The sequence below is a fragment of the Anomalospiza imberbis genome, chromosome 27 (genome assembly GCF_031753505.1).
Source record: "Anomalospiza imberbis isolate Cuckoo-Finch-1a 21T00152 chromosome 27, ASM3175350v1, whole genome shotgun sequence".
In the NCBI taxonomy this organism is placed as follows: Eukaryota; Metazoa; Chordata; class Aves; order Passeriformes; family Viduidae; genus Anomalospiza; species Anomalospiza imberbis.
The window spans coordinates 469902-484952 of NC_089707.1; the positions used below are offsets into that span (position 1 = coordinate 469902).

Sequence of the window (15051 nt, forward strand, 5' to 3'; positions counted from 1 at the left end):
ACAACTATCCTGGTTTGAAAGACAGGTGTCTGCCAAGGAAGATGAGAACCTTCCTTGGAATTGCCAAATTATCATAACCTTGGAATCAAGAAGCTTTCAGGCAAAGAAATGGAAAAAGAAATAACAGTTCTTTATTAGCATATATATATATGTGTGTGTGTGTGTGTATGTGTGTGTGTATAACAAGGCAAACAAACAACCATAACAGCAGCAACAACAAACAGAAGCACAGACCCAGTCGCAGCCCGAAGCACAGTCCCAGTCCCAGCCCAAAGCATGGACCCAGTCCCAGCCCAAAGCACAGACCCAGTCCGTGCCCAAAGCACGGACCCAGTCGCAGCCCGAAGCACAGACCCAGTCGCAGCCCAAAGCACAGTCCCAGTGCCAGCCCAAAGCACAGACCCAGTCGCAGCCCGAAGCACAGACCCAGTGCCAGCCCAAAGCACAGTCCCAGTGCCAGCCCGAAGCACAGACCCAGTGCCAGCCCGAAGCACAGTGCCAGGCCCAGCCCGAAGCACAGACCCAGTCCCAGCCCGAAGCACAGACCCAGTGCCAGCCCGAAGCACAGTCCCAGTGCCAGCCCGAAGCACAGACCCAGTCCCAGCCCGAAGCACAGTCCCAGTGCCAGCCCGAAGCACAGTCCCAGTCCCAGCCTGAAGCACAGACCCAGTCGCAGCCTGAAGCACAGACCCAGTCGCAGCCTGAAGCACAGACCCAGTCCCAGCCCGAAGCACAGACCCAGTGCCAGCCCGAAGCACAGTCCCAGTGCCAGCCCGAAGCACAGACCCAGTCCCAGCCCGAAGCACAGACCCAGTCCCAGCCCGAAGCACAGACCCAGTCCCAGCCCGAAGCACAGTCCCAGTGCCAGCCCGAAGCACAGACCCAGTGCCAGCCCGAAGCACAGTCCCAGTGCCAGCCCGAAGCACAGACCCAGTCCCAGCCCGAAGCACAGTCCCAGTCCCAGCCCGAAGCACAGACCCAGTCCCAGCCCGAAGCACAGTCCCAGTGCCAGCCCGAAGCACAGACCCAGTGCCAGCCTCTCCCGGCCGCAGGCACTTTCTCCTTTGGTGCAGTTCCGGGCACAGCCAGCAGGGGCGCCGGTGGCTCCCGGCCGGGCGGGGCAGGTGCGATGATTCCCCCGCGGCTGCAGGGGGCGCTGTGGCGCGGGCTCAGCCACTCTCCACACGGCAATGGCGGGCGGGCTGGATGGCGAAAATGGGCTGCAGCAGGAACCTCGGGGCGGTGGCTGGAACCGCAGGGACGAGCAGACTCCGGAGCAGCAAACAAAATGTAACAGAAACTCCGCAGCTGTAGCGGGAGCCGAGGGGTGTCCCGGCAGGCAAGGGTGCTGAGTTACAGGGCAGTGAAAAACCCAGAGCAGTGGCAGAGAAGCGGCGGGGCTGGGCATTGGCCGCTCGGCTCCCGAACGCTCCTGGGAGAGGCTCCCTGGGAGCGGGAGGGGGCTTGGGCATCCCGGGGTTTCCCCTGAGGCACCCGAGTAGATGGTGAGGGTCCTTTCTGGTGAGGAAGGGTGTTAATGAGGTCCCAGTGACACGGCCGCTCCCAGGAGCAGTTTCACTCACGGTAGGAGAAGGCAGGAGGAGGCACATCCTGCACAGGTGGCGAATTCTCCCCGCAGTGAGCGCAGCCTGTCTCCCCTCTGATGTCCAGAGCGAGAGAGAGCTAGAGCCCCTCCTGCCAGCCCAGACCTCCCGGTACCGCTGTCCTTCCCAGGAGAATGCCCTTCAGCTGCCATAGTGCAGCCAGCTCCACTCCTCCCTCTTCTCCTTGGCCTTGTCTCTCTTAATTATCAGTCGCTGTTGTCTCTTAGCAACAAATGGGAGAAAATTCCCTGAGAAGAAGAAACAAAAGGAAAAATCCTAACCCCCAACAATAGCAAATGACAGCAAAGAAAGTGTAATAACTGAACCTCATAATTCAACAATGAGATCACAATTCCATGGGCATCACTCCAGGGAAATCCAGCCTGCATAGGTGTGCAAAGCTGGGGATCAAAGGTGTGTGTCCCAGACAACTCCAAGTGCCAAAGGAAGGATGTGAGCACTAAAGCCATGTGGAGTGAAAGGATTTGGGGAGGACAAGGTGTCAGACATGCCAAAAGAGTGCAAAGGGAACTGGTCATGGGTAAAGTGGAACCGGTCAGTGAGCTTGGCCAAGGCAGCCCAGCTCCAGGCCGGGGTTCAGGCAGGCAGAGGGTTCACGTGGCTGTCTGCAAAGCCACCTGGCAGCAGCTGCCCTTGCATCCTGCTTTATTCATGCTCAGCTGGTGCCTTCCAGAGTGATGTGACAAAGCAGAGTGGAACGCATTTTGTTCCCTGTGACTGGGAATAAGGCTATCATGCCTCGACACAGGAAGAGCTGCCTGCAGAACAGAGAGGTGGGATGCAAAGCCCAGCATATGCTGTTCCCCATTTATCAGTTGAGGAATCGAGGTGGCATATGCCCTGCAAACATCTCCACCATGAACCTATGCAGCAGGACAGAACTGAGCAAACAGCCAGGGCAGGAGCCAGACCTCCCCTTTTCGCAGAACGCAGCCTGGACACCCAGAGCATGGCACTGCTCTGCTGCTGGTGTCCCCAGGTGCCATCCCAAGGGGCTGGAGGTCCCTGTGGTGCCGTGGACCAGGAGGGCTCTGAGCATTCTGCACAGGGAGATACAGACTCCTCCAGCACTCAGGGGCTCTTATCATCCACCTGCAGCTGGGCCGAGGGAGGGGAGATGCAGCAGACTCTGTGATGTAAACAGGATTGGGCACTGCAGGAACAGGAGGAATTGCCAAATTCATGTGTTGGATGAGGTCCCACATGGGCTGGCAGCTTCAGGGCATGGGAGGTCATTGCCCAGAGGAGGGGAGGGGGAAGCTTGGGGGAGTGGTACCCAGACAGACTCCCAGGTCTGCTCTCCAGGCCATCCAGCCCCTCTGGACTGTGCCCTGCTCACTCAAACAAGCTAGAAGTGCTGGGCAAGCTCAGTCCAGCCATGAGCAGATGAGGGGATCATAGGAGTGGGAAGCAGACTAAAGACCTTCCAACCCATCTCAAACCTGCTTTCCTGGAGCCAACCTGCAGGCTGAGCAGGTAAGTACTGGCTGTCTAAAAAGTGATGAATGCTGTGACCTTTCCTTTACTCCTTCTCTGCATTATCATCTTCAGGCAGTCCTCGAGTCTTGTAATTCCCACTTTCAGTGAATCCAGTCTCCCTTCCTGTTGATTGACTGTGGATATGCTGGCATCCAGGATAGAGACAGCAGAAAGTGAGACCCTGATTGATGAGGTGGAGGATATGAGTGGAAGAGGTGAGTTTTCAGAGGGGAACAGGATGGGTAACTGTCCTCTACTGAGGACAGAATGCATCCTGCTTCTGCTGTGGGACAACTATTGAAGGTCAAAGCACTGGGGCTTGTCCCCAGACTAGGCTTTTCATGTGTTGGGACTTGGTGGCTGCACCACTCCCAGCTGAACGTGTGGTGCTCATCTGTAGACCCAGCTCCAGCACCAAAGGCTCCTGAACTGACATCCTTGGCCCCCTCCACTGCTCATAGAAAGGGATGTGAATTTGGGGCCATGGGTTATGGGTCTTGGAGTAACCTCTACTGTGGTCGGCACTGGTTTGTGCCATGACCTGCCTGTTCTCCTCTCGCAGCACCAGATGCACCCAGGCAGAGGTCCAGGTGGCTGCACTGAAGGTGTGCACCCACCCACTCAGGTGCTGCCTCCTCCTCCAGGAAACTGAGGTCCCCTTGTCCAGGATGCGTGCAGGCCCCTGGGGTGGGGACAGGTTTGGGGCAGCAGGGAGCCAGGGACAGTCCAGCTAGGGGGGTTTTCCCACTGCAGGGAAAAGGAACTCACCCTGTCCCTTCTCCTTCTGGGGTGGATGCAGTCCCAGGACTGCCTGTTCTGAGCAACTTCTCTTCCTTTGTCCCCAGCTGACGTGACTCTGGACCCAGATACCGCCAACCCCTTTCTCATTCTGGCCAGTGACCAGCGAGGGGTGGGACGGGGGGATGAGTGGACCTTGCTGCCCAACAACCCCGAGCGGTTTGACACGGAGCCATGTGTGCTGGGCAGCCAGGGCTTTGCTGCGGGGAGACACTGCTGGGAGGTGGAGGTGGCTGAGGCAGGGGACTGGTGGGCAGTGGGAGTGGCCCAGGAGTCTGTCAGGAGGAAGGGGGTCCTCAATTTTACACCCCAGGAGGGGATCTGGTCCATGGGGCAGTGGTTTGGACAGTACCATGCTTTCAGTGATCCTGACTGGACCCCACTGCACCTTACCTGCCTCCCCAGGGCCATCCAGGTCTGCCTGGACTTCACAGACAAGCAGGTGACTTTTGCTGATGCTGACAGTGAAGCCCCAATCTTTGCTTTCTGCCTGGCCTCGTGTCCTGGGGAGAGGCTGCGCCCGTGGTTCTGGGTGGGGATGGACTCGTGGCTCAAGCTGTGCCCCTGACAGGGAGGGAACATGGGGGGCAGGAGAGAGACTGGAAAGACAAATGCCGTCCCCTTGGGTCTTGGTGCTAGGAACTGGGAGGGTCCTGCATCCTGCTGGCTTCTCCTCATGTGGATCCTCTGGCCACCAAGGAGAGGACTGGCAGGTCATGGAAGTGGAGGCCACAACAGAGCCTCCTTCATCCCCCCACCCCTTGGCTGGGACTGCAGGGACAACAGGGATCACAGAGACTGGGTGCAGGGAGGAGCTTGGTGCCCAGTGGTTCTATGGCAGGGACCATCACTGAGTGCCAGGGCACTGCAGAACTGCTCTGTACGAGGCCATGGAAAACATAGCAGGGTCCAGTTCCTCCAAGGGTGCTGGAGTCGTGCCTCTGGCTTTTTTCAATTAGGTTAAAAAACCCCAAACACAGCTGGATACTCATGATAACACTTATCTTCCCCACACATCCAGAGCCTGTCCTTGCTTGATGTGCACCAAGCACATTTCTTGCAGCAGAGCACTGGTAGCAGTGCAGGGGCAGCAGCAGTGGCAGCCCAGGAAGGAAAGCACAATGCTGAGCTGTGTCTGAAATCCACAGGAGAGGCAATTCCCACAGATCTGCCATTCTCTGATCTCTCCCCATCAAGGGCCCACTTCACAGGATCCTGCTAAATCCTGTCCTTAGGAGAGGAGAAGGTGGATGTAGGTGAAGGGGGACGTTGCCTGGGTCCAGCCTAGATTTCATCTCCAAACACTTTTCTGGGTGGATCTTTAGTGCCACCTCAGTTGTCATCATTGTGGTGGCATCTGGGCACAGGAAACAGTATTGGTCCCCCTGCTCTACTCCAGAAGCTGCAGAGTTGCAGCACTGGGTCATGCCCAGGTATCTGCCCCCAGAGCTCTGCCCTAAGCCTCTTCCACTGTGGTAGCACCAAGACTGGGGAAACTCAGGTATCTCTGCTCCCAGTGAGGCACTTTCCTCTCTCCATGGGCAGGAGCCTCTGAGACTGTCCTGGTTTTGCTTGGGATAGAGTTAACTTTCCTCTCAGTGGCCGGCACAGTGCTGGGTTTGGGATTTAGGGTGAGAATAATATTGATAGCAACAACCAAACCATCAGTCATGTGGGTTTTACCCTACCTCTTCAGTGTCTCATGCTCTGCCAGTGAGGCGCTGCACAAGAAGTTGGGGGGGAGCACAGCCAGGACAGCTGACCTGGCCAGAGGGATATTCCACAACATAAAACATCCTGCCCAATGTGTAAACTGGGGGAACTGCTGGTGAGGGGCTGATGGCTGCTGGGAGACAGGCTGGGCACAGATCAGTGGGTGCTGAGCACCTGTACTGGGCACCACTTGTTCCACTTGAGGTTAATATTTTTTTTCAATACAATTATTATTATCACTAGTATTATTACATATTACATTGTCTCAATTATTAAACTGTTTTTACCTCAAATCAAAAGGGGTTTTTTCCCCCATCTCCCTTGGAGAGTGGCGTGTGACTTGAGTGGCTGTGTGGTGTTTAGTTGTCAGCTGGGGTTACACCATCACAGAGGTTCACAGCAGAAGGTTGACTTATGGAGATGGCAGATTGTTAGTTCTGTATTTTTGTCTTTTGTCATGCAAAACACCCTTGATTCTTCTCAGTCAAGAAGAAATTCCTTTCTGAAAGCCAGCTCAGTCCCTCGACTGGAGAAAAGTTGGGTTTTCCAGCAGATTGGTGACTGGGAATCTCTTCACTAGAATTTTGTGGTTTGGAGGGAGTAAATATTCTGCTCTGGTTTCCTTTTTGACGTGCCCCCCAAAAATTAAATTTTAAAAAAATCATCTGTCTGGGAGCTGAGTTGCATAATTGCAGCATTTGTGTGAGAAATACACAATTTCATGAAGAATTGCACCACAAAGACTCAGGGGAGCTTAAATTGAGCTCTCACGTGCTAGAGGTCTCTGCATGTCGGAGCCACAACTGGTAAGAAGGCTTAAGGAACACTGGGATCCTTAAGCAAGGCTGGACCCACATGGGCTCTGAGTGGTTTTGGGGAGACAACCGGGGCCGGGAGGTTTGTGCCATATCCAGCATGGGCACAGACAGCACGTCACGGCAGTGACCTGCTGCCTCCTCAACTGTGCCTGGGCACAGAGGCCACAGGGCAACTCCCAGGCTCCCAAAGCCCTTGGTCCACAGCAGGGTGTGATCAGAACCCTGGGACCCTCCTGCTGCCAGGGAAAAAGGCTGCAGCAGTGGACAGTGGGAGCACCTCAACAAACATGCTCTTCTCTGCATTGCTCTCTCAAACATGCTCCAAACAAAGCCTGCCTGGATTTGGCACACCAGCCAAGCAACTGTGACTGAATGCCCTTCCCATGAAACTGTTTCCTTTTCCCGGTGAGCCCTTTCTCTGGGACTTCTGCTCCTTTTACACTGTTCCTGCTGTTGCAGATGCCACATTTTCTTCCCCCAGCCTGTCAGATTGCTGTGTGGCATCACAGTTTTATTTTAAAGGACTGGCTGAGCCAACCATTGCACTCTCTTGTTTTAAACCTTTTTTTCTTTTAATATAAACAAGCCCAGAAAACCCTTGATTTGAGAGCTTGGCCAGGAAACTCATCCAAGGTCTTGCCCAAGGCTAAAGTCTTGTCCAGCACCTGGGAAATGCATCCAACATTGGTGTTGCAGTGCTTTGAATGGCACTTTAAACAGGCAGCTTCACAATTTCCAGCCCCCTGCTGCAAGTGTGGTGTGATCAGATTTGCAACACAGATCCAGGGCCAGGGGCCAAGGCTGCAGGGGATGTTGGGTCTCCTCACTGCCCCACAGAACAGGGAACGATGGCTGGCCAAGTCTCTGCCCTGAGGTTTTATGCCCTGCAGCCTCTGCCATGGTGCTGGCCCTGGATGGCTCTCAGAGCCAGCTGGTAGCAAGCACACAGAGCAAGGCTCCTGCCCTGCAGCTAGCTGCCAGCAGCTCTTGGACACTTGGGCACAGCTCAGACACAGCCTGGACACAGCACAACCACAGACACAGCTCAGATGCAGCTCTGAGTGGCTCGGACACACTCAAACACAGTTGTGACAGAGTCGGGACACACCTCAGACACAGCCCACCATGACCTCACCAGGTGGGGCTCACAGACATGTCCGGTGTCTCCCACAGCCCTGGAGCGAGGGGCTGGGCTGCAGGGCCATGGGCAGGCCCAGGTCAGGCAACTCACAGGGGCAGCATCAGGAGCCTCTCTGGACTGGCATCATGGCAGCATCAGGGTTACTCCATGCAGCCCCATTCACACCCCTGGCCCAACCAGGGGCCAAAGGACTCTTGACTTGGCCCAAACTTCATCACCTTGCTTGGTGCCCACGCCAGGCAGGCTTCTGTACACTGACAGAGAAACTGCCCAGAAATTAAAAAGGCCCTGGGTTTTGTCCAACTTTGAAACCTTCTGCTGGGGTCCTGGGGGCAGGCCAGGGCAGCTGCTGCAGGCAGGGTGCTCTCAGGGAGGCAGCCTGGGCTCTGACCCCCCCCCTCCAATAACAACACAACAGTCCAAAGTTTATCTCACTTTTATTTACATCATTGCACAGCCCATTTCCCCAGAACACATTGGAACATGGTGGGTCAGACACTGATTGCCCACATCCACGAGCTGAACATCTCTGGGAAGGAGGACGAGACTCAAAGAGTCACTACTGGGTCTTGTGGGGGCACATGCAACAACTCCATTATTGGCAATGACAACAAAGCCAAGGATGCTGAGTGCAGCCACGGCCACACACAGACTGGGCCCCCAGTTCCCCAGCCAAGGGCTTCTGGCTTTCACAGTTGCGTATTTGGATTGATGGTGGGTTTCTTAACTGGAACACTGGCTCCATGAAGTCCTTACCCTGGGGACGTGCTATGGGAGACAGCATCCCTCATCACCTGCCAGAACTCGGTGCCTTGTGGGGCTAAGCTCCTGGGAGACAGCCAGGGCTGGGAAGGTTAAACCACCTCCCCCCCTTTTTCTTCACTGGTGATGTCCTGGTGACAAGGGGGTTGTTGGGAAGGGGCTGAAGGAAGGGGCACCCAGGACAAGGCACAGAGCAGTGGAGCAGAGCCTGCTGCCATGGAAGGGGTGTGCAGGGCGGGGAGTGCCTGCGTGGGAATGGGATGGGACTGGAGTAGGGACTGTGACTGGAGCTGGGCTGCAGCAGCCTCTCCACCAAGAGTACCAGAAGCAGAGTAATCCCTGCATGAGTGCATGACTGGGAAAAGGGCAGACACCCACAGGTATGTGGAAGAAGAGAAGGGACAGTCTGGCTGAGAGAGGGGAGCAGAGATGTGCAGCCTGGCTGTAGCAGACGACATTCACCCCACAGTCACGCCAGCCCCTCACGCTTGGAAGAGAGACCAGTACAGAGCAGCCTTCAGGGCAGAGAGGCTGCTGCAAGATGTGTCAGGGCATCCCCAAGCTGCACCTGGGAGAGGGGATAGAGGAGAGCAGACAGACACCAGGGCCAAGGGCTGGAGCAATCCTACTGGGCAAGATGGCACACTGGTCCCTGCTGCTCAGGCCACCAGCAACTTCCAGCTCAGGCTGAGGGAACACACAAGGAAACACATCCTGTTTTGCAGCTGGAGAGGAGGAGGAGGAGGAGGAAGTGCACATGGTGCTTTGAATTCAGGAAATTACAGATCTCTATCTCACAGGGCATTGCACTGACCCACCTGCTTCCAGCAAAGGGGCAGAGGGACATAGTGCATGACCACCACCACCACCCACTGCAAGGACAGGTCCCTCAGAGCCTGCCTCTTGCCTGCTCTCTACCCTCACCACCAGGGAGCCAGAGCCCAGGCTCCAGCAAAGGAGCTGCACACACCTCTGGAGCACTTGGCAGGGCAGCATCACCAGCGTCCTCACAGCCTGTGCCACTCGGGAGACTCAGGAAAGCTCAGCACCAGGCACTGTCTGGCAGGGTGAGGAGGTGGCAGAGGCAAGGACCAAAGCCAAACCAGGAGAACTCTTGGCAGAGGGGGCATTCTGAGACAGAGGCCTTTGAGAGCTGCATGTGTTGGAAACACAGGTGAAAGGAGGAGGAGAAGGAGGAACACCGGCCCCATAGGACAAGGGACCCAGAGCCTGTTCTCTGGGACCAGCAAACTGGGGGGGTTTCACTAGAGGACACAACAGGCAGGCAGCGCTACCAGGGATGAACCCAATCCCAGCAGCTCCTCTGGAATGTGCAAATAAAGTGCAGAGACAGCCAAGAGCACCTGCGTCCTGCCAGCGCCGCAGGGCATGGCCTGTCCCCTAAGGTACGTGTGAAATTGATGCTACAGGAGGTCCAGCCTCAAGCTGGTGAAAGGACATCAGCAAACACAGACTCCAACTCCCACCTTCTGGGGTCAGGAAAGCTCCTTTCTCAATCTTTTCAAAGCAAAGGCAATGGTGGGTTTAGCTAGTACGGAGGCATCTCTTCCTACCCTCGGATCCTCCATCTACCTTTGCCAGACAGACCAAGGGCTGAGTGCATCCGAGTCCTGGGGATAAGCCAGGATCTCAAGGAAAGCATTTTGTGAGATCATGTCTGAACCAGAAAAGATTCTCTCATTCTGAAACTGATTTTGAAATTCTCAAAATTACAGTACAATACAAAATGTCTCCATTCAGTATTACGACATTTTACTCCTTCTGGGATTATAATAATTATTAAAAACACTCAACTTTCTAGAAAGGACAGAACACCACAAAAGAGACCAAAGAGTAATGGGAAGTCTGCTGCAGTATATCAAAACCAATTTAGTGCAAAGGAGAACGGGACTTTCAAGAATGGTTGATGAAAAGTGTTCCTCATATGCTCATTTGGAGAAAAGGCATTGATTTAACCTCTGAATGAGATCAGGTTGCCAGCTTCTATCCTGAAGCTTAGAACATCAACACAAAAGGATTGAAACACAATATGCATAGCCATTAAAAAATAATATTATATATAGATATATATATATAGAGAGAGAGAGGGGGAGATGTTTTCCATGTATGGTATTTCATTATAGGAAAGTGTCCCTGCAGACAGGCATTTTCTGCCATCAGGCTCTTCTGGGCCATTTCACCCACAGATGTTGATTATGTGTCTCTTTGCCAAGGTCTAAAGCACATGCTGAGTGCAGAGTCCCTTTGGGTGGGATGATTGTTTTCCAGTGCCCCCACAGCTGCCACGGTCCCTGGGCCTGTGGGGACGCCCGACCCTCCACTCTGGCTGGCCGCGGGACGGCTCAGACCGTGGTCTCATCCGCGGCCTTCTTCATGAGCTTGGTGGAGAGGAGGGAGTGGGGCACGGGGTGAGGGCTCCGGGAGGCTGGGATCATCAGGCGGACTTTCTGGTTGGTCCTTCGCCACTCCGAGTACAGCTGGCAGTGGTAGCGGAACGAGACCTGGCGGGTGAGAACACAGCGCTGTCACCAACCCTGCCCCTCGCTCCGGAGCACACGCAGGGACAGCCCGATGTCCGCGCCCCTCTGCCTCTGGGGACCCTTTATCCTGAGGCAAGGGCCACAGCACTGACCCCGGCACGGTCTGGGGCACTCCCTGTCCCCAGACTGACAAGCAATCAATCCCTTCCTGGTGACACCTGGCTGAGTGGGGCACAGCCAAAGCGGCCTTCTGGGCATCACCAGCAGAGTGGGACGGAGTTTGCTCAGCTGGGTTTGGGTCCAGGCTAGTGAAATGTGGTGGGGATGAGCTGCAACTCACCCCTTCATCCAGCCCCGGGCTGCAGCCAGCACCTTCAGTGAGCAAAACAAGGGTCTGAACCCAACCAGCCTCCTCCCATCTCACAGATCCCAGGGGACCTTCTTCATCCTGCACAAAAACCTTCCCTCCTTTGTCTGCAACAACAGGACAGCAGATGGACTCATTTTTTCCTGACAACACCGTGGCCTGGGAGACTTGGCCACCCGGAGAGAAACAGGAGAGGATGCAAAGGCTGAAGGGACCCAGGGCAGCCCAGCAGAGGCAGGAGCTGGCCCTGCAGTTTCAGAGCAGCCCTGCGAGGGGAGCTTTGAGCTCAGCTCAAATACCGAATCCAGTCAGCCACTGACCTAAACCAGGCTTTCTGACAGGAAGCATTTAGCTGGCAACTAGGACGTACCAGGAAGTGTATCTGACACAGAAACCTCAGTAAAACTATTACTTCTGGATGGGTCTACGAGACATCTTAGGAGAAATGAAGTTGTGGCACTGAGGTAATTGAGCTTATTGATCTGTGCACACCCCTCCTTCCTGTTGCAGAAGGATTGTGGCAATAAGACTGTTTGCTGACAAATTCATCTCCCAGTTTTCAGAAAATGGGGACCTAATGGTGGGAACCTCAAGGAAGGCTCCTGCTCCTCACGAAGGAGCTGCAGCCTTGGCTACAGCCTCTCTCACAACCTCACTGGTTACAGCCTTGAACCCTCTCCTACATGTCAGCCCCTTGTACTGCACAGCCCAGGGTTGAGTGAACTGAATATGAATAAAGGTGCTTCACCTAATGTCCTCCTCTGCTCGAGGAAAAGTGAAGCACAGTAGAATTAAACCCATTTTAGTCAGGACTTGTTACTGCACAAACATTTTTCCATTTCCTCCAGGTTTCCAGCTCCTCCCCACCAGTCCTGAGATAGGGAAGACAGAAGCACTTCCTCTTAAGGTTTCCAATTTTAGCTTGGCTTCCTACGGAAACAAGCTTCATGCAGGAACATGCATGGAAACTTTCCTCCATGGCTCCCATGCAAGGAGTACCTCCAGCTTTGCTCCCAGGCACTCTTGCTCCCAGAGCAGGGGCTGTTGCAGCACCAGCTCATCCTACCCTGGCTCCCAAGTCTGTTGGGGAAGAGTTGTAAGGAGTGTCCAGCCCCAGGGGAAGGGGTTACTCTGAGAAAGTGGAACATGAGACGACAAGGAAATGGACTGGGGAATTTCTATTTCCCACAGGACTCCCAGCTTTTTGAGGTACCACTGTTTCTCCTGCATCAAGTGCACTTCTTCCCTTCCCAATATGATGCTTCCCTGCAAGCAGTTGGAAAAGGGCATTGACAGGGCATGAGCACACAAAGGGCTTGCATGGAATAGGAGAGCCAAAATCAAGATCCAAACCCAGAAGTCCACCCAGCAACACAAGACAAAAGAAGTGAATGGGAAACAGAGGGAAGTCCTTGGCAGAGCAGCCCCTGAAGGGAGCAGCCCTGGGGCCCTGGGGAGGGGCCAGGCAGCCCCACTGAGCCTCCACTTGTGCCACACCCAAACCCTCAGTCGCTGTCCTGCTCTTCTCAGCTCCCTGCAAGATACAAGCTCCTCGCCCCCTAATTCAGCAGGTCCAGAAATGCCAAACAAGGCATCTGCAGGAAACTCTCTCCCAGCAGGGATCAATTCAACACCCAGACTGGCTCAAGTGCAAGTTCCCAGCAACCTCCAGAGCCCCCCATACAGCAGTGGGCCAGGGCACGCTGACTACCAATCCCTGACTCGGGGCTGACCACACAACCCAGCATCAGAGAAGTCACAGGTTTCCCCAGGGCCAGAGAGATCCTTCCACACACCTTAAAAATACTGCACAGGAGTTTGTTTAGTTGTGGCCAGAGACCCCCCCCCAGGGCCAGTCTGCACCCCAGCTGGGCACAGCCAGTCTCTGCTGAGCAGCAAAAGCACAGAGGGACATGGTGGTAAATTATTTAGGTGTCCAATGTGTTCCGTATTTTACTTTTCCCCTGCACTGCCCAGGTACCAAGTTTGTGTTTCTTCTTGAACCACAGATGGGCCATTGCCTGACCCAGCCCCAAGCCCTTCCCAACCAGCCTCAGCCCCAGCTCCAGCTCCATCCCAGCTCCGGCACATCTGTGGCTGGTTGGGTTCTGACACCTGGGGAACACTGTGACAGTCTGGAAAGCAGATGACCAGGAGGTGATTTTCCATTCTCAGCAACAACTTTAGCAGCTTGCACATGAAGATAATTAAATGGACATTCAAGTGGAAGAGCCCAAGGTGTTCTCACATGGGGAAGCAGAAATAGCAGGAGGCACTGATGAGGTGTGAGCCAGTGCTCCCAGCTGCTGTTGGAGCAGGAGCAGGACCCTGGCAGCTGGCACTTACCAGTGTCCAGAGGACGTAGATGGTGAAAAGTGCTATAGTGAGTGCTATGAGTCCGATGGCCTCCAGCCGGCTGTTGAACTGCAAGTGGTCCTGGGCCCCGCGCAGACACAGCCAGCCCGAGATGGCCGCCAGTGGAGTGATGAACAGGAAACACACCATGTCACAGAACAGCGTCCTCTTCTCATTGCGGGGCCCGGGGTCCTTCAGCCACTGCGGGAAGGACGGAGAAGGGGATCAGCCTGCGACAGGCAGCGAGCATGGCGGGCGGGCAGAGCTGGGGAGCTCTCGCCTGCACTGTGCGGTCTGACTCGCATCAGCCTTCTCCTAAATGGAACCAGAGTGTCAAGTCTAGATTTAACAACTAACAAGGGAAATGGAAGAAAGTTAATGTGTACAGGGGAAGGCAGTCATGAACACACAAGCTCCTGGGCTCTCCTCTGGAGTAGTGAGGAGCAGGCACTGCAGGACATCAGTTCAGTAAAGCCTGGCTTGATGTGGATCTGACAGGTCTTGGACTAAACTTCAACAGAAACAGACCCAGGACTCTAACTGGTGAAAGGGCTGTGGCAAACAGGGGCACTAGGGTCTGCAGCAAGGCCAAGCTATAAGAGAATCTGTCCCAAATCTAGCCCTCAGGTTCCTGTGGGAGAATCACAGCATTTTAGTTTCACAGGCAATCTCCACATGTTTCTTTCTTTTGGGAGTCCTAACTTGCTTCCAGTGTGAGTTCATTTTAGATACTTAACTTCAGCAAAAGCAATTGTTTTATTTTCCTAGGATTATGCGATCTTTAGCCTTTCCTTTTCTAGATTAGCAAGAAGCTGTGGTTCCTACAGATACCAAGTTGTTACAGCACATCTTTACTGGGATCTATGTGTGCTGGCATGCAGATTCTTCTCCTCACAGAGATGACTGCCTCATTCAGGATTTTTAAAATAAAATTTGGAGAATATTATTGAAAAGGCACAGGCAGAGCAGGGAAGAGACTATCAGAGTGTGGGCTGTCAGGCCAATTCTACTGTACAGTACCTGCTTTGGAACAGACAGCTTGGGAAGGGACTCATCTGGGAACTCCACAAAGCTCCTTTCCTACTCAGAAACCACCCTTTAAGGAGCAATACAGAAGTGTAATACCTTGACAGGTATGCAAGAAGTTATGAGACCTCAGCAGAGGTAACCTGAGGACATGGCTGGCCAGAGGCATGCAGAGAGCACAGGCCCAGAGGGGCATGCAGGGGGCACAGAGGTGAGTGCAGTTTTAACTGCAGCAGGGATGTTCAGTGAGACAGAGAGAAAGAGCAAGAATGGGACTGGAAGCACAGACAACTTTTGTGGAAATGGGAAAGAGAAGGGGAATTTGGCAAATCTGGGCATAGAATAGGGGGGTAGCTGGGCTGGTTAGAGCCACAGGAACAGCAGGTTTTGCAGCACCTGGGACAGGACACTGAGCTGGCCACGAGCAGAGGAGAGGATGCTGCAGTGACAGGAATGAGCCTGGCCC

General features: G+C 54.5%; 2 protein-coding genes across 9 annotated transcripts in view; one reads left to right on the forward strand and one right to left on the reverse strand.

Annotated features, from left to right (window-relative positions):
* Window positions 1–1040: 1040 nt before the first annotated feature.
* On the forward strand, window positions 1041–7922 carry LOC137463197 (E3 ubiquitin-protein ligase TRIM7-like). 2 transcript variants are annotated; one of them, XM_068174271.1, is made up of 3 exons: window positions 1041–3101; window positions 3177–3319; window positions 3950–7922. In XM_068174271.1, exons 2-3 carry the CDS (start codon window positions 3247–3249, stop codon window positions 4468–4470), a joined length of 594 nt encoding a protein of 197 aa, XP_068030372.1. In that variant the 5' UTR covers window positions 1041–3101; window positions 3177–3246; the 3' UTR covers window positions 4471–7922. The 2 variants fall into 2 exon arrangements, with proteins under 2 accessions (XP_068030372.1, XP_068030371.1); XM_068174270.1 differs by having other exon boundaries at window positions 1043–3101; window positions 3210–3319.
* Window positions 7923–7998: 76 nt separating this feature from the next.
* The window catches only part of MARCHF2 (membrane associated ring-CH-type finger 2), a 34518-nt gene continuing 27465 nt past the window's right edge, over window positions 7999–15051 (reverse strand). For 6 of the 7 annotated variants that reach the window (XM_068174264.1, XM_068174263.1, XM_068174265.1 and 3 more), the window contains 2 exons: window positions 13551–13760; window positions 7999–10858 (listed from right to left, as the gene is read on the reverse strand). In XM_068174264.1, the coding sequence (XP_068030365.1) occupies window positions 10700–10858; window positions 13551–13760 (369 nt within the window). In that variant the 3' untranslated portion in view covers window positions 7999–10699. Of the gene's footprint in view, window positions 10859–11952; window positions 12077–13550; window positions 13761–15051 lie in introns of all 7 variants that reach the window. The other variant, XR_010993855.1, reaches the window with a different exon arrangement.